This window comes from Antennarius striatus, chromosome 9 (assembly GCF_040054535.1).
Source record: "Antennarius striatus isolate MH-2024 chromosome 9, ASM4005453v1, whole genome shotgun sequence".
NCBI classification, from domain to species: Eukaryota; Metazoa; Chordata; class Actinopteri; order Lophiiformes; family Antennariidae; genus Antennarius; species Antennarius striatus.
This window is the reverse complement of record NC_090784.1, coordinates 17,004,349-17,028,640: the sequence shown is the minus strand read 5'-3', so window position 1 is coordinate 17,028,640 and position 24,292 is coordinate 17,004,349. Positions and strand designations below refer to the sequence as shown.

Below are 24,292 nucleotides of genomic sequence, written 5' to 3'. Positions count from 1 at the left end.
CACATAGAACCAGAGCTGTGAGCAAAGGATATGCAGCATTCTGCCTGTTTGACAGTCTATTTAACAGGCTGTACTCAATATATGAGACTGCAGAACATCACTTCTGATACCAGTCAGCAGCACGGTGCACCACAAGAGACTGTCCCATCTTCCCTTCCTGTTTACACCTCAGACTTCAATTTCTGCTCACAGTCCTGCCACGTGCAGAAGTTTTCAGATGACTCTGCTATTGTGGGCTGCCTCAGTGGAGGCCAGGAAACTGAGTGCAAATGTGTTGTGGACAGGTTTGTGGAGTGGTGTAGACTAAACCACAAAAACCTAAGGAACATTTGGTTGACTTTGGGAGACGGAGGAACAATCTGAGCCCGGTCTCCATTCAGGGAACAGAGGTGGACATAGTGGATGACTATAAATACCTGGCTGTCCACATTAACGATACATTGGACTGATAAAAAAAAAACACCAAAGCAGTCTTCAGAAAAGGTCAGAAATGTCTGTTCCTCCTCAGGAGACTAAGATCCTTCAACGTCTGTGGACCCATGCTGCAGCTGTTTTATCACTCGTTGGTGTCCAGTGTCATCTTCTATGCCGTGGTGTGTTGGGTAAGCAGGCTGAAGGCTGCTGACACAAACACACATCATAAACTCATCAGAAAGGCTGGTTCTGTTCTGGGAATGGAGCTGGAGTCCTTTGTGGAGGTGTCAGAGAGGAGATGCTGAGGAAACTGATGCGCATTTGAGACAACATCTCTCACCCCCTGCATGCCAATCTGGAGGGTTATAGGAGCACCATTGGCCACAGGCAGAGGTTACCGAAAATCACCACATAACGCCACAGGAGGTTGTTTCTACCTGTGGCCATCAGACTGTATAACCTCTCCCCTTTCTGTCAGGAAGACAGCTAGCATTCAGTTCCCACTGACATTACCATGTGTAATACTTACTGACCAGTACTTTACATTCAGTACTTATTTATTAGCCTATTTTGGGTTCAGATGCAATTTCATTGTGTCGCTGTTACTGTCAGCTTATTCTATTCTGCTCAGTGTATTTATTTATAGTTATATTTTGATTGCCTTATTTCTTTTTCTGTAACTCTCTGAAGCAACCAGGAAACGGAATTTCCTTCTGGATTTACAAAGTTCTATCTTATCTTATTATATCTTATTGTAAAACATCGCATTACCATTCTGGTGTTAGCATTTAGCACGTGGCCACTGCTCTGCTTTAAAGAACAATGATGCAAGGTTTAAAAGTCTCTGTTTGAAGAATGAAATCAGTGGGCTATGTCTTCCCTGATACTGTAGTTGACTTGATCCACAACTTAAATTGTTACTAGTCAATTGTTAGTTCACTAACTAAATTTGTTTTTGTTTTTTTACCAATTGAACCCATTATTTGAGCAGTAGGTCTATCTCAGGAAGAGATAGTAAACAATATTTCTGCTGACAGCAGTAGGATAGATTACTGAATAATTCCTTTTCATATGTAGAATGAAATTAATCTAATTTTTAGTTTAAGTTGATCATAAAGCGTATCAAAAAAAATCTAAATAATAGATTCATGATACATTTCGTCCACTCCATGTGCCTGTATTATCAATATGAAAATTTTGATGATATGATATGGTCATACATATTCATAAGTAATAATCAACCTGAGAGCTGCAATTGCAACTATAGTTTTCTAATCATCATCTTTTATTGTAGTAAATAACTCTAATAATCTATCAAACAACATAAATATTTATAGTCTTTAAAAATTACAGACTGGTATTAATGATTTGAAATGATAAAAGTTGAAATTTAAAATTAATCTAAATAAGTAAACATTAAAAGCATTAAGGCCAAAATTATTAAGTGATGTATTACTTCATTATCATACAATTCATTGCTGTCAGTTTCTGTCTGATAAAATGTACTCAATGAATTAACAGATATAAATGATATACGGCTACATCCAACATTTCAGATATGTGCATGGACATTGAACATCAGTCAAAGGTAGAACTGAACTTGTGTCAGCTGCGATTCAGACGACACACGATGGCACCTGAGATTTTGAATGACAAAGTGAGACTGCTGTAAGAGTAGAAAAACATCCTGTTCCAAAGTTTTCAGAAGTTGCATGTGCACCAGCTTGTTCTGCTCACTGAGAGCTGAAAGTCTGTGGAGGCTACAGGTTGAACCCGACTCTCCGCCCAGACAGCGGATCTGTCTCTAAGGAAAATGTGTGGAAGAAAAAAAAGAAGCTAAAAGTCTTTCCTCTTAAAATCCAGACTATATTGGCTCATCTGAGTCCTCGCTCTCCCTCTCCTCTCGAAGGGACGCCAGTGTGAGGACAGGGCTTGAGGGTGATGCAGGCAAGGTGGGGGGTGAGGGCGACGTAGGGGCAGAGGTAGAGGGGGATGCTGCCTCCTGTGAAGCAACGTCATCTCCTCCTGTCGAGGCCGAGCTGCTGCTGCAACTCTCCCTGCCGCTGGGAGGCAAGGAATCAGTTCCACATCCGGGGCATCCTCGGGAAAATGACGCCTTCCCTTGGGAATCATCCTTGGACTCCCTTCTCCCCGGCTCCCCATCCTCCCTGCTCCCTTCCCCCCACAAGTCTTTATCCCGAGTGGGTGAGGAAGGGGTAGATGATGGAGGCTGGTGCTTCTTCGTTTTCCTGCTGGCGTCCCTGAAGCTGGCCAGAGGGGGACGAAGCCTCACCCCACTGCGAGTTGAGCCCTCTATTGCTTTCTGCAGCTGTTAGAGGGGAGAAAGAGGTTAAATCAACAAAACAAGCAAAGTGGCATGTTGAAGTGACAATGACTGCTAAAGAGAACATCAATGGAGACAACTCGGGAGCAGTCAGGGGGATAAACACATGAATTAGAGCGTAAAACATGATGCAACCTGTGACAGAACAACAGCCCACATGAGCTCATCACATCTCGCTGTCATGCTGCATGACTGGATAAAACAAAGAATCGTGATATAACCATGCTAACAAGGACAAAATGGAATAAAGTGACGGTACCTCCTTCAGTGCCACGACACCCACCAGCTTTCCAATACTGGTGACATAAGCGTGACTGAGACCCAGCAGAGAGAACAGAGTGTGGGCCTAAGAAATGAAAGAGGAGGACATGATCCAGTCGGTGTTAAACGTACTGTGGTGTGACAGTATTCCGCTTGCATGGCTGCACTGTTGCTCATAAACAATTTCTATGCAAGTAAAGAGGGAGTGCATGGCTTTGCTCCACAGCATGAAATTCAATATTCAGGATTCAAAAATTTATGGTTTGTATGGAGAGAGAACACGCCGCAGTGAGCTGTGAGGTAAAATCCCCAGTCTAGTGCTGTGGTCACCTTGTGCAGTGATGTTCTTTCCACCAGCTGGAACGGAGAGGGGTCTATCCGTATCTGCTCCATATCGACTGGTTTATCCAGTTCTTCCTCTTCCCAGGCTTTTATCTGCATCAGCCAATCACAAGCAGAGACATGAACTCAGAGTTTCTAATTGTTCCTCTGGGTGGTTTGATCGTCTCTTTGTTGACAGTGTGAGTGGTGAATTAATAAGGTGCCATACCTCCTCTGGGGACATGGTGTCTGTCAACGGAGGGGCCGGGGTCTCCTGAAGAAAGAAGGCGGATGGAAAAAGTGAGGGATGAAAGCATGGGCAGTCAGTCGGTTAGAAAGCTATACAGATGATGAGAGGATGACCCCTGGTGGTTTCATGCCATCCCCCACTGCATCCCCCACCCGGATGCATGCATCATGTCATGCCCCTCCCATCACTTCTGAGAGATGGACTGCAGTGAACCCCCATCCGAGCTGTCACTGCCAACTCGACGGCAGATCAGTGATGCGCCTCGAGCTTTTTGGGTCAAAGCGATGAGCATACGAGTTTTGACGCTGGCATTGTACCTGAGATTCAGTTTGGCTTGATGAGGATGTGGAGAAGAAGAGTCTCTGAAATGTTCTTCTGACAGATGTCAGGTTGCGCTTGTCTGAGGATGTGATATGGCGACACAGGTAAGAAGAGAGAAGAAGAGGAAGAAGAAGTGACATGTGGTGGGTGGATCTATGTAAATGAGCAGTAGAACATCATGTTACCTGAGTCTGTATGGTCGGTGGGGGACTCTTGAGGTTTAGGGGATGGCACGGGTCCATTACATTCTTCATGGGCTGGCTCAGTCTGTGGGAACAACATGACCGATACATAAATCCTACATCTTTCAAGTTAAATCAAAAGCTTTAATGCAATTGTATAACTGTTTCCACCTTTTCTGCGCCCTGCTCTCCACCTTCCTCATCAACGAAGGTGAAGGACTCCCAGCTCACTTTGGAGGCCGGACCCAGGGAGCTCTGACCTCTTTCGAAGACCCGTCTCTCCGGTGAGAGCCACCAGTCAAAGACAGCCTGAAGTTCTGTCCTCTCAATGGAGCCCAGAAGAATCATAGATTCTGCAAGAGGAATTATTTAAGATTTATGTAAGATTTTGGAGGAAATGCATGTTTCATGTCTTTAAGGCAGTCAGATGAGAAGAATGACACCACTTTTATTCCTCTGTGGAAAAATTGAATTTATGTCAAGTAGCAGTTTAAGCTTAGTTTATCAGGAAAGCTGGTTTAACAGAGCCAGATTTGTATAGCCAGTACTGTATAAAGATTTTAATTCTTTATACAGTAATTAGGTACACTATCCTTCTGATTCTAGCTTCACAATTACCAAACAAATACACAACACGTATAGGATATGAATTAATCACTCAACCTTTGGAGTCGACCAGAGGTATGGTTTTCAAAGATGTGGTCTCCAACATGCGATTCAATTCCCGATAGGTGGAATGAGATGACAGAAACTTCACTCTTCGAACCATGATGTCCTCCACAAATATGTTGTACTTGCTGTGAATGCCGAGAATTTAAAATAAAACCTTTTTGTCTTGTCATGTATCTGGTTAATAAACACACAAGCAAAAAAGAGTTTAACCCTTACCTGATGTGCCCGAGGGCCAGCTCAGGCAGGTAGGGCAGCTTCTTCACCTGAATGATGGAGTCGTAGAGCGAAGGCTGCAGACCTTGGGCCACCATGTTTGCTAGTATGACGGCCACCATCATGGGCAGGATGTGGGAGATTTGGCCGGTCAGCTCAAAGCAGATGACTGCAGTGGAGACCGTGTGTGTCACAGCTCCCGTCATCGCTGCCGCACCTGACGCAAATCAAAAGGGACAGAATGTGGTAGGATGGAAAGAGATTTTTCTCCAGCTGATTTGTCTGTTGCTGAAAATGATCCAGTATTATCAAATTTTACAATGTAGTAAAATAGATTTTGTAAAAGAAGAGATTGTCTGTAAATCCTGGGGATGCATAAATTAAAGTGTGAATTATTTAAACTTGGACAGCTTTGAATCAGTTTATTTTCTTTTCTTCTCTTGCGAAGGGTTGAGGGTTATGGGCAAATGATTCAACTCCAGTTAAAGTACTGTACACTTATTTCATTATTATGGTGACTTATTCTACTCTAACGAGGCATCATGCTCTTCTTTTGTACCTCCTATCTTCCTGTGATCCCTTCATTAACCCTCGTCTTGTTCCAGACTCCCTCCTTCCAGTGTTTCCCCACCTCTTTAATTACCTCTCTGCCCTGGTCGTTTTCACCTGCATCTAATTACCCCATCTCATAATGCATTAAGTGTGCGTGTCCCTACCCTCATGTGCCAGGTTCTAATGTCCTCTAGTTTTTCAGGGTTTTATGATGTGTACATATTCTGGTTTTAATCTGTAAGGGTTGCCTCTTATTTGATCTATTCATTAACATAATCCAGCTTCAAAATTACTCCATATAGAAGCCTCATGTTGTTGTTTTTTGTAGTGTACATGTCCTCAGTAAGTGTTTAGGTCTCTGGGAACATGCTCACGCGACTGGGATTACTAGACTGACCAATGACAGCGTAGCCTCCAGGTAGGATGCGGTAGACTATCCCATCAAACAAGATTCCATTTGGGAAAAGAGTGGCCATGATCTCTCCTACGAGGCGACCGAAAGCAGCTCCTTGAGGAGACAGATAAGACAGGCTGTTAAAGACAAATTGAACTGAAACTCAGCAGAAGAACCTGTGCTTGTATTACAAAATCCTCTTACCTAATATGAACACAGGCATAAAGGCACCTGAGGGGATAGGCATCGTGGTGGAAACTGCTGACATCCAGAACTGCAGCATAGAAAACAGGATAAAGGTAGAAGCCTGACCAATCCCAGAGGTTTGTCATGCATTCATATTTACTTCAAGGTAATGTGTTCTGTAGCCAGGAAGAGAGGGAAGCACCTTCATGATAAAGAAGAGTAGGAGGATGACGAAGACGCTGACGTGTGGATGGAGCCACGCAGATGAACGACCCAGGCCAGGTGGAACAGGAGATCCCGATATTTTGGTCCAGGTGAAGTTGTCAAATAGAGAGTTAATACACTCCCTGGGCATCAGCTGGCAAAAGGGAAAGATAAACAAACAACAACAGTTATTTCAAATGATTTACGTCATTTATCAGGTAAGAAGCAGGACAATAATTTCAAGGAAGTGGAAATCATTCTTTTGAACCTGTTGAAGTTAGAAATTGTAAAAAATGATCAAAAAGGATAAAAATAATCATCTAAAAAATAATCATCTAAACTATGTGTGCGAAATTTCTTAATTATTCTCAAAAATTCTCAGCAAGTCTCTGATGAAGCCTGTGTGATCCAATAATAAATAATAAATAAACTGTGACTTCACTGAGATACCTTTAAAAAATTAAATACTAGGTTTAACTAAGCTTTTTCTAAAAATGTACTATATATTTGCAATAATAACAACCAAGATTGGTAAACAGAATTCAATGTGTAAATGGATATATCTCCCCTTTAATTTGCGTATACACACTGTAGATTAAAATGATTAAAGCTATTTGAAATCACACTGGTGGTACTTTTTGGAAAAAAACATAAATGTTCATGAAGGTGTGATTTAAAGAAGTCAGAGATTAATTCAGACTAACCTCTCCAGCCATAAACTGTCCAAATCCAGGAGGAAAAGTGAGGGTAGCGATGATCAATGTTACTGCACCTGGATATATCAACCGACTGGGCGTATAAAGACAGGCACACACACATACAGAAACACACACGCAGACACACAGGCATTGAGGGGAATTCCTGTGTAGTCTCAGAAATAGATGATGCTGAAGTGATGCTTGAAACAGAAATGATGTGTTAGTCTGAGTGCGTACCACCGCTGGTTGTACATCTCTCCTCTAATGGTGAAGGCTAATGTTCCCTGACTGCTGAGTCTCGGAGAATAAGTGAATCTCTCTGCTGACTGAGTTACCAGCTCAAAGGTTGTTAAGGCATTGCTGCTGTCCTGGTCAGTGTTGTGAAACTGATGAGTTCACAGAGTGAAGCTGAGAGGAATTGGGTGTGAATGTGGAAATGGTTTGAGATCTGTGAAACGTCTGGATCAGATTCAGAGCAGTTTAAGATTGAAGCGGCTCATTAAGCTACACCAGCAGAGCATGTGTGGGCCTGTTGCGTGTGTGTTGATGTGCTGTTGTACATTGGGGTCTCACTGTTTGGTTAGGAAGCGTGTGAGCGCTGTCGGTCTTCTCATGAAAAGAACCACCTGTCTGTTCAAGTAGACGAAGAACGCCCCCAGAAAGCCACACGAGATCCTGCAACACGAGAAACAAATTGTTCTTACAGCTCGCCCTCCCTGCAAGTGGTGTAAGAAACCTAATGTTATAATATAGGGACACAATATATAGAAAGCATATAGACAGCTGACAGACAGACAGCTGAAAGAATGGACTTCTTGTACATGAACCCAGTCCTTCCAGGCAGGTAAAAAAGAATCCATAAATCCAAAATAAAAATAGTGCGCTCCACTTTTATGAGTGTATTGTCATATAAAATAGTTCACAGGAACATTTTGTCTGCATTAGGTGATTTACTTTGAAAAAGTTAAATCCTACTTGTACTTAAGTACCATTTTGCTTGCATGTAGTTTCACACTTCGGTTTTGTATTTCTACTCCTATAAAGGATGTGAAGACTTCCTTCATCGCCATCATTAACGGATCAAAAGCAGATCCAAAGGAGACATGCAGTATCATTGCACATACACAAGCACACAAACACTCATTAATATCATCACCCTATTATTGCGAATGCAGGCAGTTCCTGCAGGTCAAAGGGGAAATCCATCCGGAAGTTAGTTTTGAAGAGAGCCGTGATTGTGACTGAGAGAAGAAAGAAATATGAGAAATTATAAATATAAGGAAAGAATCTTGAACGTATTCAGGGTGAGACGGCCGATCTGTTTATTTGTCATTGTGTTCGTCTGATGAATTAAGTCCAATATTCACTCTACTTTCATTTTGGTTTTCCTGAGGGAAGTACCAAACTCTTTCCCTGACAAATCCCACATGTTCAGCAGCTAGACATCCACCCCTTCTGTTTAAATTGAGGTGCAGAGCAGGTGGTTCACAGTGGGTTTATCAAAGCTTTTTGGCTGCAAGCTGTGTCTGAAAACACCTTTTCAAAATCTGACGAGCGACCATTGCTTTTTAAGATGCTTAGGAAGATGAATGTAGGATTTATGGAGATTTTTAAAGGTGTGGGTGGGTTGTGAAGATACTGCTGGTGATGACTCAAAACATTTCTGGTTAATCCAAAGACGAAAACATTACTCAGTTGTCATATTCAGCCACTTTCTGTAAAATGACAGCTCAGCAGTGTTTTACAATTGTGTGTACATGTGTGTGTGTGTGTGTGTGTGTGTGTGTGTGTGTGTGTGTGTGTGTGTGTGTGTATGTGTGTGTGTGTGTGTGTGTGTGTGTGGCATCTGCTTCTCACCAGCATCCTTGTTCCACACAGAAAGCACCCTGAATATGAAGGCACTGAATGTGGCAGCGAAATATCCCCGCCAGTAATTCCTCACAGCAAAGTAGGTAGACGTGACCTCAATACTGAACAACACCCCTGGTGGTGAGAGACAGAGATAGAGAGGGAGAAGAGGAGGGATGACAGAGGGAAAGGAGGGTTTAAAGTGGAGAGGAAAAAGAAGGAGGTGGGAGAAATAAGAGAGGAGGAGGAGAGCGGGGTGAGAGACATAAAGAAATATAGAAGAGAGAGGGAGAGAGGAGTTAAATGAGCAGAATGAGTGCAAAAACACTTGAAGCTAAGGGTGTAATTATAAACAACAGGAGAACTGCAGGAAATGAAATTACACACAATAACACAAAGAAAACCACATAAAAACAGCTGAATAGAAGACAAGAATTGAATAAAATATTTCTCAAACTTTGGGTAGATTCTTCGGCATTGATTGATTCAGACATTAACATGCAAAGTTTATCCGATGAAATATGAAAAGACACTTTCCCAGTACGGAAATGTTTTTTCATACTGTGGAAAGACATTTCTCATTTTGTCTGAATGGTAATCTCATTCTAGCTGTTTACTCGTTGTTTGCCCAAGAAAACAAACCTGATATCATCACCAAGAGTAAAGACTTTATTCATCCTCATATAAATAAACTGTCTGCTCATTAAAGGGGAATATCTTCAACCATCTGCTGTTTAGTTGGACATGAAAAGGTGCAGCAGTAGGGCTGTTCGGTCTGTTTATTCTCTTCTCAGCACCAATTAGAGTTTGTTACTTATTCATGGGAGATGGGTGTTCAGTTGATGCTACGTTTCCTAAGTTTGCTGAGGAAACATGTGTTGAAAACTGTTTTTCACAAGTTGCACTTGTGTTTAAATTCTTCAACGTAAATTCTTGACTTGTGTTTAAATTCTTAATGTGATTTTTTTTTCTTTCTAGATGTTCTGAAAGCCTGAAAATGCTCAGGGTCATGAGGAGTTGAAGAAGAGGTGTACAAATCCAAAATCTCTGAAATGACAGGTGTTTTCCTCTGTTATTGATTTTTTTTCCATTTTTCAGAGCTGGTTCACTCACTTTCACAGATCTCAAAGCACTGAGACGAGGGGCCCACAGGGAGAGCCGGCTTTATACCGCTTGACATATTTGATTCCGGTGCAGATACAAAAGGTAACTCTCTGACATTTCATTGTGATGAACATTAATGTGGTTTTGTACAACTTTTACCCGGTATCAAAATATTGCAAAGTTGACTGTCTCTTTTGAAATGGCTTGTTCATAATGGGTTTGTTGCACCATTATTGCATCTCAACATTATGTATAAACAGTGCACTGATATAATAGGGGATGCACTGATTTAAAAAGCACCCAGCTGCAGTGAGCAGCTAACAGAAAGCAGAAGAAAATGACTTCAAATGTCAGGAAACAGCTCGAGGTCGGGGAGCTCCACATGCATGCTCCATGTAGGGAAGGAGGTCAATCAGATCAAGTCAGATCAATATAACACTGCTGCAATTTTAAGATCACTGGAAGCCAGAAAAATAATAACATATCATCAGGGAAAATTTTAAGTTATTTAGTTCATAGTTGTGTGTCTCTGTTGAAAAAACTCAAGCTTTTCAAGAACAACAAAATGAGATTTTCTGGGATTTGTGTAAAAAAAAAAGAAGCTAAGATAAGATAAATCTTTGTTGGAATATTTTCAATTAAAAACATCTTGATTGTCAGGTTTAAAAAATTCAAATAATTATATTAGTATTGGCTTACAAGGTCAACATGCTAAACACATACTTAGAAAAGCAAAATTCTTAATTGCTAAAAAAATAATAATCATATAGAATGAACAAGCAAGAATAGTTTCAGAATTGGATGCTTTGAAAATTCTGTACTAATAACATCTTTCAAACAGCACTTAAAAAGTACAAGTACAGTCAAAGTATAGTGTGATCCAGTGCAGATGGATGCATGCAGCAGTGTGTGACTGAGTAGTGTGAGAGTTGCAGGGTACCTCCTAGTGGTGTGCCGAAACAGCATCCCACCCCAACGGCACAGCCAACAGTCAGAATATCTGTGTAACCATAAGGGTTCTACTGACACAGAAAACAGAGGGAGAGGAAAAAACAAGAGGGGAATAAAGGGATGAGGGAGACAATGCGGGACGGAGAGGTGTGACATGACAAAGGAAAAATAAGGTGATGAGAAAAAGCATAGACAGACAGAAAAGAGGGACGGAAGAGAGAATAAAAGATCAAGGTGGGGAGGATGTAATGGGGAACCATGGGGAGAGAATTGACAGAAAGGGAGCAAAATGGAATAAAGTGAATAAATAATGCTCACTGAAGTGTGTGTGTGTGTGTGTGTGTGTGGGGGGGGGGTAAGGAGAGGGGGAGGGGGTCAAATCTAGAGATGATAAAGAAGAGGATGCACATGCCAATAAGAGTAATCAGACTTGGAGAGAGCAATTAAGCAATCAGGAAACAAACATAGTGGTCATATCGTCCTTAGAGGCAAATCCCTGCAGCTAAATTGACATCTAAAATTAAGGAAACACACACAAAACACTTCCATTGATTATTTACGACACTAAATTGTGAGGTTCTATGTAACTTCTCAAAATCACAGTTTAGTCTCTTATGATCTAGTTCGACTTTGTTGCATTGCTGTTTTAGAAGAATAAACATTTTTTTTCTGTGACTTGGTAAAAAACTTTGAAGCTTACTACTCCAGAAAAAAGCCTGACAGCAAAAAGAACTTAATAATTCAAGGCTTATATGCACAGTTCCTGGGGAGTTGTGAGACACACTCATTCTCATGGAATCCATCACAGCTGATGCAGCACACCGATGCCAGGTAAGATTCAATGGAGTCATCTGTTGTTTTAGAAAATGCTTTTATGCCATTATGGATAGTCAGATGAGAAGTTTGAAGCTCTCAATTCTGTAAACAGAATACAAAGCCAATACCTGGGATCAGTTCTGTTGCTAACATCTGTCTCTCTCTGATTATTGCCTTTACTCATCAATCAGACCATCGGATTGGAGCTACACACAGCCCACACACAATTAGAAAAATTAAAGTGGCCAGGACACCAATGGCAGTTTCAACTATATGTGGACAGGATTGTCAAAATATTATTTCATTACATTATTTACAGACATATGTAGCAGCACAGTGGATGCGCGAGGACACACTGTGTCCCTCATTTCTATATCCTGTACCTTCAAGAGAAATTTATGACCTGGTCCATAAAATGATGGTATAAAACTTCTCTTTTCCATTTAGAATTCTTTATGCGTTCTCTTTTCAGTTGAATAACAATGCTGCCACTCATTAAGGGTATAATCTCACAGCCCTTCGCCTAGCGTGACATCATGTGCATACCCTCTATATATTCAACATGCCCTCTGTAGCTAACCTAACTTAGATAGACTAAGCGAAGCTCAATGCCTGCTGCTTCTATCTAGATATTTTGAGTATAGACATTAGAGATGTATTGATCATATTGTCTCATTCTCAGTGGGAAAGTGAATAACTATTTATCAAAACACTCAACCATGCCTTTAAATCCGAGCGTTCAATTACAGGCTTACTAGTACTGAGGGGTTAATCTGTATCTTTATATATTCCATTTTCTTCATCCCTGGTAATAGAGGGCATTGGTCTGAGGTCAAATTTAACCTCCACATGACTGTCCCGTAGCTGATTATGGAAAAGCGCAGGACGGGACTTGCCTCCCACTGGGGCAGCGAAACAGGTGGCCACTCCCACGGCACACGCACACACCAACAGGTCCTGGTTATGGGTGTCAATCTGGTGTTAAGGGTCAAAGGTGGACACAAATGAGGAGGTAGGGAGAAGGAGGGAGGAGCAGGGATGGGTGAGAATACCAAGAGTAGGGAGGGAGTCGGGGATAGGGGAGGTCACTGTTAATACACATGCCAGACATTACCATCACACTATTAATACAGTGAGACACACACACACAGATGCGGTGTGACGGGTCAAGCCAAAACAAAAACACAAAGAAAACAGGGAGGGATGAGTGTGACCTGAGAGGGGGAGAGAGTCAGATGGGAGGCAACAATTACAGAGTTCCCACTACCATCAAATGAAATGAGCTTTAAGTTAATTTAAAGGACTCTTTAAACACTTAGACATTGCAGCATGACCCTTAGTAATTTAAACATTGTCAAATAAAGAAGTCAAGAAAAAATTGTCACAGAAAAAAGGGGCTGCCTGAATCTTTTCGAGGTATTACAGTATTTTCTGCACTATAAGGCGCACTGGACTATAAGGCACACTTTCAATGAATGGCCCATTTTAAAACAATTTTCATATCTCAGGTGCACTGGATTATAAGGCACACTGCCGGTTTTTGAGAAAATTAAAGGCTTTTAGGTGCGCCTTATAGTGCGGAAAATACAGTATGATCAATAGAGAGTTTGTACTAAGGTGGACACATACTATCTCTAGCAAGTGTAGTTAGCAAGTCAAAACTAATGCTTTTAGACATTTTTAGAGGATTTATTTTGAAATAAAAACCTAAAATGATCCTTGATTGGCAATGCTAACATGATGGTGTTCCGCAGGTATCATCTTTATCATGTCAACATCTTACTTAGTTTCTCAGCATGCAGTATTTATTCATTAATAATAATTGTAAATGCAAAGTTCAGCTGAGGCTGAAAATATTATCTGTCTTGCAAATGTCATAGTGAACTATATTAAAGATGTAAAACACTAATAAGCATGTGGTCTGAATTTTTTTTTGTGTCAGTTAGCACCTTCACAAAAGATTATTATAGATTGTAATTCCTGGAGTCTTGTTACTAGCATGGTAAAAAAAAAAGTATTGAATTTTTTTTTTTAATTGAAAATTTAAATAATTAAATTTAAGTCCTTTGGGAACTCTGGAATTAGAGCATAGACAAGAAGACAAAGAGTTAAGATGAAAATACTATATTAAAATACATTCATGTATATTCCATGCTATTTCTGCTTTACTGATATTATACTATTTTTAGTGCATTGACTGTGAGGACGTGAAGGTTGTGGGTCCGTTCTGGTCAAGGCCTCGGCTTACCTCATAGACTCCAGAAAAGATGGACATGAATCGACTCAGCACTGCAGCACAGATGCTGGCAATGTGAACAAATGGACCCTGAAGGTGACAGGAGGAGAACAATGACACTGATGAGTGACATGTAATGTTATCTACACAAACACTGACTACTGCCTTTAGAACAGGCATTCCAAACTAGGACATGTTGTAACAGAATAGATAAATCAGTGTATAATTGCTGGATGTGACAGCTGCACTGCTAATCAGGAAAATGAATGTGCTCTTTTCCTGAGGACTTGAATAATTTGCTTCAATCCCATGAGAGAAGGGAAAGCGTAACAGAAGATGATTTATTATCTTCTGAGGTTGAAAATAGAGTAGATCGAGTGGAGAAGGAAGAAAACAAGGAGGTAGATTTTAATGATACCAGATAAATAATGGATAAAGAGATGGAAAGGGGAGGCTAATTACTTCTTTGCCCACTGGCATCCCACTGCCCAGGCCTGCAGTCAGACCAATGACCTTAGCTATAAAAGCTTTGAGGGTCAGATATTCCTTCAGCACCACTCCCCTCAGGATAGTTTTCAGCTCAGGAATACCAGAACCTGTAGAAAAAAAAATATAAAAGACAAAGACGGAGGACCCGAGTATGATGAGATTACATAAAGAAAGACTGGTTAAAATGCTATACTGCTAACACAGGCATCATGGGGTAGAAGAAGAAAAGAACAGATGCTGAGAGAGAATAACGGAAGCTGACAGGTGATGGAGTGCTTACCGATTGCCTGTGGGGAAACGAGGTGGCAGAAGAGCGAGGCGAACATAACAAGGATCATGGGATAGGTAACCCAGGCGAGGTACTGAAATGCCACATTGCCCTTAAGCTCCCCGTGTATCCACTTATATGCTGAAAAATGGGAAACAGCAAGGAATACAAAGAGGGAAGAGGCATGACATAATGGAGCACAGAGTGGAATCTGCAGAACAATTACAGAACGATCAGAATCCTGGGCGCAGTAATGATCCCCTTGACTTTGACATTGACCGGTGTTACCTTGGAGGCTCTTGGCGCTGGTATAGTCCATACTCCAGCTGACCAAAGCCATAGTCAGCCCCAGAAGAACCAGGAATATCCAGTCCTCCCCCATCTTGGTCACGATGTATCGCCGCGCACGAGCTAAACAATCTGAGACAGAGACATAAAATGAATGACAATTACTTGGTGTTGGAATGGTGATGATGCTATAGCCCAATGCAGAGGAACAGCATTCTTGGAAGAATTTCTTAAGCATCTAAACAAATAAACCTCGATGTACATTGGGGTCATTGAGGTCTTCCAACATCGAACTGCCTCACCTGGGTTACCCAACTGTGGTTGATAAGGCACCAATATGTGTTCTGGTAGCACTCACTAATCATTATAGACCTACGTCTCAGAGAGCATGGAAGGTACTTTGGATGATTGTTTTCCAGTCCTGCCTCATTTAGTTATATTTAAACCTCTCCCTTTCGTGGGACTCCTCTATATGCTCCACCTACAGCACTTTTAGATCTATGATAGTTTTTTGGGTGTTTTTCCTTGAGACACCAAAAACACCTACTTAGTCCGTTTCGCATAATGTTGTCTGGAACATTCTTCAGTCAGCTCCTCTCTTGGGTTTCAGCTCAGAGTTACCAGAGTTCTGTGACACCTTCACTGACTCTGCTTCCAACACAGCATCCTCAGCTGTCTGTTTCCTTCTAGGCTTTACAACCAATCCTGGTTCAGCCACTTTGGGATTACTAGAGTAATCAGCATGTAATCAGTACATCAACACTTCTCTCGTGTCACGTTGAACTCCACTTTCAGACACTGCGTGGGCAACTGGAGCTTTTGCTGTTCCTATGTAGGTTGATTTTGCTGATGCTTCGAGGCAAACCTATAGCCATCTCTTGAGACAGCTGGTAGCCTTTCTCTCCATGGTAACTGCAGCAGCGATAGGGACTTCAGCTTGCCAGGGTATCCATGACAACATACCATAAAGAACATTTTCTATGGCTGAAGCCCTGGCATGCTGAATTCTACACTTCATATATTGTAACTCATTAGTGTCTGTTACTGGGCTATCCTGTCTATAGTATGACCTTCAGAAACTCCAAGCACAGTTTGTAATACAAGCCATCTGTTGAAAGGTTGTAGTCTAGAGGCATCAGGCATTGAATGGGAATCTGAAAAAGCAACAGAATGACTGAAGGGATATCGGCAATTTTCTCACACTTGGGAATGCCTCAAAAGAGTCAAAATGAACATTAACTAACACCTGTCTGGGCTTTATTCTACTCCCTTTGATGGATGAAATCATTGGAGTACCCTTAAACTGCATTGCATCATATACCTGTATGATGTCATTCAGTCAAATCCTGAAACAAGATACGAGTAACAGTGGTAGTAAAACAGCGTTAACTTTTTCCAGTGTTGACTTATTTTGTATGATTAACAATCTGAATTTTTTTAATACATTGTGTTAAAAAAACCTGATATGTTTCCTATAATGTTGTTTTCTGTGCCTTGTAGTGGAGTATGATAAAGGTCAGGTTGTTTCTGAGAATGTAGGAGTCTCTAACAACGTGGAGAAATTTCCTTTCTACAATTATTGCAGATATAGAATGTCTCAAATGAAAATTGTGTATTTTATTCATATTATAAATAAAATTTTATCTTTTATATGCAGACAAAAAGATATGCATGAACCATTTTTTTTATTCCTTCAGGGTGGTAGAAAGTTTTGAAACACAACTGATGACATGAAACCACAAGAAAAAAATAAAGTCTTCATTACATCTACATCCCAGGCTATCAACTTATGTCCAGCTGGTGTCAAAACCAAATCAAATGGGGTTTTTTGAGAGCCTATTAAAGGTGAGTTTTATTTATGAAATCATTATAATTCGGGTAAAATGTTAAACCGCTAGCAGAATCCATTGGGTAAATCCTGCTCTCCCTACAATGTAGTGTTACCTAAAGGCATAATGTTAATTCCTGCAGCTGTTCCCCGGCCATCACATGATTTACCACCTCAACTTACACCTTCTCTGCATTAAAGATATAAATACGTGCACTTGAACAGAATAACTGGTCACCTTGGCACTTGGAGTAGGGATGAGGCTTCTTGGTAGAAGAGACATGGCTGTGATGCGACTCCAAGGTCACGGGGTGATGATGAAGATGCCACCGGCCGTGCCCTTTGCGGCCAGCGGCTGTGGTGTTTTCCCCTGCCTGTCTCCTCCATTGTCTCTCTGTCAGCAAACGGGCAGCCTCTCGTCGTGCAAAGTTTCCCAGCTGCTCCCTGTACTCCCCGTACAGCTATAACCAAAGGGAAACTGACATTTACTCAGTAACAAAAACTCAAATGAATCATATATTTGGGACCTTTGAGGATTGTAGAGAGTGGAAACAAGACGTCAGATAGAGGGAGAAGGGGAAAGATGAGAGTTAAGAGACGAAGAACTACTTCTGATAACTGAGACATGGGAGAAGGATAAAACTAGATCCAGCACGAAGAGACTTAAGATAACGAGAAAGCGATGGGGGAATGCGCAGCCTGTGTAAGGGATACACACCAACCTGAATACCCTGGCAGACAGAAATAGAAAAAACAGACATAGAGATCGGAAAAACCCCTCCCTGAGAAGAGCCAGTGGCTGGAGAGGAGCCAGAGGAAGAGATCCTGGAAGAGAAGACATTCCACATCTTCCCCTTGCGACTACGTGTGCACTTTACACCTCCAAACCACATGTACACACACAGACTCTCTTAGTCAGAAAACACGACACCCTGTAATCCCATGTGATCGGTTTGCACTGCCCTCATTAAAACCATCGAAGCTGTAAGATACTGCAGATCCAGGTGCAGCAACAATGTGCAACTGAAACCTGCAGATCACATGCATCCTACCACACAGCAAAGCAAGAAGCTAAATCACAAGGAGAGCTGGCTGCCATGCATTTCTGTCTCATGTTCACACAGGAAAGGAGAGATGACACATCGAAGCAGAGGCCCAGGACCAGAACAAAATCTTGCAGCAAATGAGTCATAATTATGTCCACTAATAATAAAGTAAAGGTTCAACAACAATGCGCGACCCCACCTGATGGGAAAATGTTTAAACAACTACATTCGGATATGAGCTTACGTGTATTAGTAAGATTTGCATCACAACACACACAAACACACACACACACACACACACACACACACACACAGACACACACACACACACACACACACACACACACGCACACACACACACAAACTCCACCGTTACCATGTATAATTAAAACAATATGACAAAGTACAATACATGACTATATCACATGTCAGATGGACAGTGGGAACACTGTGTATGGTCTTTGAAAACTTTTGATGCCAACAAATCAGATTGTTATTTTAATCACTAAGCACTGCAAACCATTTACTATTATTCAGAACAATGCTCCGGCGCTAATGACTTTCAAGAGTTTTTGTTTCATCACCATTGTAGTTATACTAAGTAGAGCACTTGTGAGTCATGCAAACAAATACAGGCCAGTTTTTGTTTATAATGATTTGGTTTTATGCAAAGACCCAGTTAAACATCACTTCTGTTTGTTGGGTTAAATCTGGTTTCCCGCCAGACAAGGTTCTCTATTAAGGACCAAAATTCATAAATCACAGATCATGGGAATGATATTTAATCATATTATATAACATTAGTTGCTGAAAAGCTGACTGTCATCTTTTAGTGTTCTTCACATATTAAAAATACTAATAAAAATCTATTTTAAGACAGTGCCATTGGCCATTATGCAAAATATGCAGTACAATCAAAGCTTGGATGTCTTATCGTCACTGATTTTAGTAAAACCAAATCTGCTAAAAATCAGTAGAAATTAAATTAGATTATAAATGATTATGGTAGTTTTCTGTTATATACATAATGTATGTAAGACGAAAAAAAGATATGAATAAAATTTGTCGGATTGCATGAGTAACATGAAATAAAAAACTACTGACATCAAATCATTTGACAAGGATTTAACATCATTTACATTTTGCCCATCACCTTTTTGAAAACAATCCTATTTGAGTGAATTTAACAGCAAAATACTGTAACGCTTTTGAAAATAGCAGGTTTAATAAACCATTTACCTTTTAATCTCTAGTTGTTTGTAACATAGTCTAGCATGAATTTAGTCATCTAATGTCAGAGGCATCTCCTAGCAGTCCCATCGCATGTGCTCCCACAACCAAGTCACTGAAACCATAGCTGGAAAAGAGAAACTGATCAATCAAGTATGATCCACTAAAATCAGTTGAGTATTGATTATGGTAAAAAGACACAGAATAAGAGATTACTGCCTCTTCATCTGGTCCGACCGTCTTTACCTGTTCCTCCCCAGCTGTCTGCAGCATGATGTGGCAGCAGCTCTGCTCCTGTTCTGTCTGTTCTACACTGAAGTCGGCCTCGCCGTCAGTGCCACTGCACTACACATTAACACCAGAGCCCTCATCCATCAGGCCCTGGCACCAGGAGTCATGAAAACCAGGGACAGTAACGTAATGTTCATTACCTCACACATTGTACATCTCATCTCACGTCCCACAATAAATACAAGACAAACAGAAGGTTGCTGTTCTTCTTACATAGTATACTGTACTCCTGTTAAACTGTGTAAAAACAGCATCTCCTGTCTAGGAATAGTTTCATTTTGTTTGTCTCATTTAATGACACTACCATGTGAAGCTGCTTTCAATAAGCTAATCTTCTTTTGCTCCTTTCGGCTTTTCCCTTCAGGGATTGCCACAGCGAATCAGTTGCCTCCATCTAACCCTGTCTTCTGCATCCTCTTCTCTCACACCAACTACCTTCCTGTCCTCTTTCACTACATCCATAAACCACCTCTTCGGTCTTCCTCTAGACCTCCTGCCTGGCAGTTCAAAACGCAGCATCCTTCTACCAATATATTCACTATCTCTCCTCTGGACATGTCCAAACCATCTCAGTCTGGCCCCTCTGACTTTATCTCCAAAACCTCTAACATGTGCTGTCCCTCTGATGTACTCATTCCTGATCCTATCCTTCCTGGTCACTCCCAGAGAGAACCTCAGCATCCTCATGTCTGCTACCTCCAGCTCTGTCTCCTGTCTTTTCCTCAGTGACACTGTCTCTAGCTTTCAGTAAGCTAATAAGCTAGCTAATCTTTTATATTGGGTTGTTTCATAAAAGTCATAATCAGTATGGAATAAAATGACATCAATTTACAAATGTATTTTGTGAAATAGCCTAGCTACTCCCAAAATTTAGCATAACATCAATAACATCACTTATATGTATGTTTATTTCACTAATTCTTGGACCAAATTAATCATCTGGACATTTACGTGCTAATTAACAACACTGATTGTGTTTATGTCTTTGCTTGAGTTGTACATGTATGTCCGAATTATTCCCATCATCAAAATGATTTTATCAATATATTTTTCAGAGTTGCTCTTCCATCAATTAAAAAAACAACAACTTTTGGCCAATATATAAAAATAAAACTAATAAGACTTAACAGCAAGTCTCTCTAGAGCAGTGGTTCTGAACCTGGGTTCGATCGAACCCTAGGGGTTCGGTGAGTCGGTCTCAGGGGTTCGGCAGAGACGGGGGTCAAGACAAACACCTGACACATCGTGTCGGGTGTTTTTGTTGAACATACACAAATCACTGTGTACGTTTGACACATCGTGTCAATTCGTGATGACACGCCCCCCTTACTCATCACTGGCTGCAGGTGATCATGTGACGCTACATCGATTAGCCTACCTGTGCTACATGGGATTTTGAGTACTCAGTAGTCGATTTATGCCTGTCATGATGGTACGTCATCTGATTGCTTTCTTAACATTTTAATTCATAGTAACTATGTTGAGCATAAAAAGAAAGTGGTCGGACGAATATGTGCAACGTGAATTTACATGTACTGTATAACGGAACGTGACGGGAGTCAGCGTTCTGCATGATTTGCAATGTCAAGTCTAGTCTCGCACTGGCAAAAATAAAGGAACATTTCCTTAAGCTGCATGGAAAACAAAAGAAACAGACTGCTGTGAAAATGACATTAGAATAGCACTTGGTCTCTCAATAACCACAGCAGAAGTCACACTGATTTGCAGGTAGGTCTTGGTTTTGTTCTTTGAAAAAGGTGACATTAAAGCACAATCCATTAAATACACCAATAAAACATATACTTATGTCTTCAATTTGAAAAAAAAAGAAGTTTTTACTAAAGAAGGGTTCGGTGAGTGACCATATGAAACCGGAAGGGTTCGGTACCTCCAACAAGGTTAAGAACCACTGCTCTAGAGTGTTATCTGGATCTAGATAATTCAAATATACATTTGGAGGAGGCCAGTAGAACAAGAAGCCAGTGATATAGCCACATGAAGTTGATGCAGATTTAGAGTCATTCAAATGGATTTCATGCATCTGTGTAAGACAAGATATATCTAGCAGAAAAATGGATGCAGACCACCGCACTCCTTTTCATGTTGTCTTTTGGTGGATTTTTGATAATCGGTTGGACAAAACACACCATATGATGTCATTTTTATCTCTTGGAAATTATAATAATAATAATAATGGATTGTTTGCTTTCATTGTGACAGTGAAAAACAATGAATTGTAACTGTGTCAAATTTCTGACAGCGTGAGAGAGGCACTAGAAGTTGTGATTTATTAATGCCAGGTGACTTCACAGCTTCCATCTCTCAACCTTGTGTTTACCTTTGTGTCACCGTGTAGCCTTGTACACTGATCCCATGGAACACAGGGCCAAACATGGCATCCCTGTAACTTTCACACACTTATGGACATTGTTAACTCTTCAACTGTAGACTGACCTTCCAACAAATCACCCTCTGTCTATTCTTCTTCCTTAATTTATTCCAAGGAACGTTTTCCTTACTTACTGCTGTGGCTATTCTCCTGAACTCTCTCTACAGACACATAAAAGTAGTTATTATTTCACTCTTGAGCTCAACTGTAGGAGCTTAATCCTCTAATGTTATGCATTTTGCATCCTAGTTAGATGAAGAAAATGAAAAATGTAAACTATTCCTCCCTTGGTTTAGCAGAGAAAACACATGTTAAATTATACTGGTGGGCTTTCAGGAGATTTGAATGCATTCGTGGGTCTGCACTTTATGAGCCGCCTGTAAAAGAGAAACTGTAAAACCCACTCAACCCCCCAAAATATGAAGAGCAGCAAACAACAAAAACAGAGAGAAACCAGCAGAGAGAGAGGGGGAGAGGGGAGCTCCAGTCACAGTGAGTGCTACGAATAGATGCTGAGGTTGAAGGGCAGTGTGACATTGAGAGTTAATTAAAAAAATAATAGCACATTCCGCTATCCCTCGTGACGGGGAGCCACAGCGCTGCATATTCATATCTGTGTGTCATTGTGTGGGTTCTTCAGAATGCCAAATTTGTGTGTGCGTTAGCCAGTAGGCTAAAATGTGTGTATGTGTTTGCATGTGTGCGTGCATGTGTGTGTGTGTGTGTGTGTGTGTGTGTGTGTGTGTGTGTGTGTGTGTGTTGAGTCCTTAAAACAATATAGTCTTGTTCCATAGCACAAGGTTAATGATAAAATCTGACCCTCTTACTGACAGATAGATCAGGAGAACACACACACACACACACACACACACACACACACACACACACACACACACACACTCTCACGCACACACACACACACACACACACACACCAAACTCTCCCTCCGACCCAAGACACACATACATTCAAGTCACCATATGAATACCCTAATTAACCAGTACAATAAAATTATCATGCCTGGTCTGAACACTGTTCAAGCTGTCATCTTCTAATTAAGACATAAGCGCAGGGCTGGAAGTGATTAAATAAACCAAACTACTGTATAAACTTCCATGTGTTACATAGGAGCCAACAATTAATCTGCACAAGAGGAAGAAAAAAACGCCGTGGAGGACTAATACATAAAAAATAGAATTTTAATGGAATTAATTTAAGTCACAACACTACAAAACTTCAGGAAAAAGCACTTCAATAGATGATAACCTTGAAAAGTTGAAGCCTTACCAGAAACTGATCTATATTCAAAACAGTTTCAAAAGTGTTGATGCGCTCCCTCATCGTCTCAGCTGTTCCTGCAGCTTGTTGTCTTGAGTGCCTTTAATGTGCTGTAGACTGATTCTCTCTCTAGATATTTTACTGTCCTTCCCTGCTTTTGCAGACAGAGTGTACAAACTGAACCTGCTACCTGCCTCCATGCAATGTAGACCCAAATGAAAGGTATGGTTGGTGCAGCACACACGCAAACACCCACGGAGGTGAAGCCGCAGAGGTTAATACAGCCACTTGAGGCTCGACAATAAATTGTCAGCAGCTCTTAATTCAGAGGAGCTGATTCTCAGGCAGGAGGTTGATCCAGCAGATTCCTGCAGCAGGATCATAAATGATACCAGGCATGCAGGACAACATGGGCAAGGTATGAAAATAATACCTGCTGATAGAGTAGAGACCATAACCATATTAACATTGTGTGGGATAATCCTGAAGTGTACTTTAAGTGCCTTCAGCATAGATAACATGCTTTGCTAAATCCTGACTGGGCTCTGGCTCTGCTGTTTTTCTTTTTGCATGCAAATGATTATGATTATGGCAGTGAATGCAAACATTGGCTGATTAAGAAATTCGAGATATGAAATAAGAACAATCCGTTTTAATCATTAGTTTTTTCATGTTGCTTCCTTCTATCAGTTCCCACCAACATTCAGTTTTTTAAGGTAGAATGGTGCACAAGTGAGTGTGCACAAGATGTGTTTTACATTTTGTATCAAAATACACAAAACAAACACTATGATGACAATTACCGTTCACGGTAAGACATTATAAATAACTCTGAATCTGCTTCATCTCAGCTACGTATTGGTGGCAGTATCCACCGGATCCCACCTGTGTCTAAATAAATAAGGCCAACTCCAATCATACAAAATATCATAATCTCTCAGATTCACACTATGACCTGCGTCTAGATCAAATTTGGGGAAAAAAGTGGTAGACCATCATGTGTAGTCCATTATCTTGATTGGCCAATTACTATTATTATTATTATTAGTAGTAGTAGTAGTAGTACAAGTAGTAGTAATATTAGTATTAGTATTATTCTGTCTGCATGAGTGAATCATCACATCCATGACTGGATCAATCCATAAACTCCACAATGTAATAAGGGTTATGACACCAACAATAATGCTGTGATCATTACACCTGCACTATTATCACACC

General features: G+C 40.8%; 1 protein-coding gene across 2 annotated transcripts in view; it reads right to left on the bottom strand.

Annotated features, from left to right (window-relative positions):
• Positions 1-1,782: 1,782 nt before the first annotated feature.
• The window catches only part of clcn1b (chloride channel, voltage-sensitive 1b), a 28,018-nt gene continuing 5,508 nt past the window's right edge, over positions 1,783-24,292 (bottom strand). Inside the window, exons 3-24 of one of the 2 annotated variants that reach the window (XM_068323164.1) lie at positions 17,079-17,301; positions 15,013-15,144; positions 14,737-14,865; positions 14,430-14,563; positions 13,980-14,057; positions 10,905-10,983; positions 8,870-8,995; positions 8,169-8,253; positions 7,586-7,687; positions 7,019-7,103; positions 6,313-6,468; positions 6,129-6,198; positions 5,928-6,038; positions 4,982-5,195; positions 4,757-4,890; positions 4,265-4,446; positions 4,097-4,178; positions 3,908-3,990; positions 3,570-3,614; positions 3,350-3,454; positions 3,018-3,104; positions 1,783-2,743 (exon numbers count right to left, since the gene is read on the bottom strand). In XM_068323164.1, coding sequence (XP_068179265.1) covers positions 2,279-2,743; positions 3,018-3,104; positions 3,350-3,454; positions 3,570-3,614; positions 3,908-3,990; positions 4,097-4,178; positions 4,265-4,446; positions 4,757-4,890; positions 4,982-5,195; positions 5,928-6,038; positions 6,129-6,198; positions 6,313-6,468; positions 7,019-7,103; positions 7,586-7,687; positions 8,169-8,253; positions 8,870-8,995; positions 10,905-10,983; positions 13,980-14,057; positions 14,430-14,563; positions 14,737-14,865; positions 15,013-15,144; positions 17,079-17,301 — 2,907 coding nt within the window. In that variant the 3' untranslated portion in view covers positions 1,783-2,278. The remainder of the gene's footprint in view (positions 2,744-3,017; positions 3,105-3,349; positions 3,455-3,569; positions 3,615-3,907; positions 3,991-4,096; positions 4,179-4,264; positions 4,447-4,756; positions 4,891-4,981; positions 5,196-5,927; positions 6,039-6,128; positions 6,199-6,312; positions 6,469-7,018; positions 7,104-7,585; positions 7,688-8,168; positions 8,254-8,869; positions 8,996-10,904; positions 10,984-13,979; positions 14,058-14,429; positions 14,564-14,736; positions 14,866-15,012; positions 15,145-17,078; positions 17,302-24,292) is intronic. The other variant, XM_068323165.1, reaches the window with a different exon arrangement.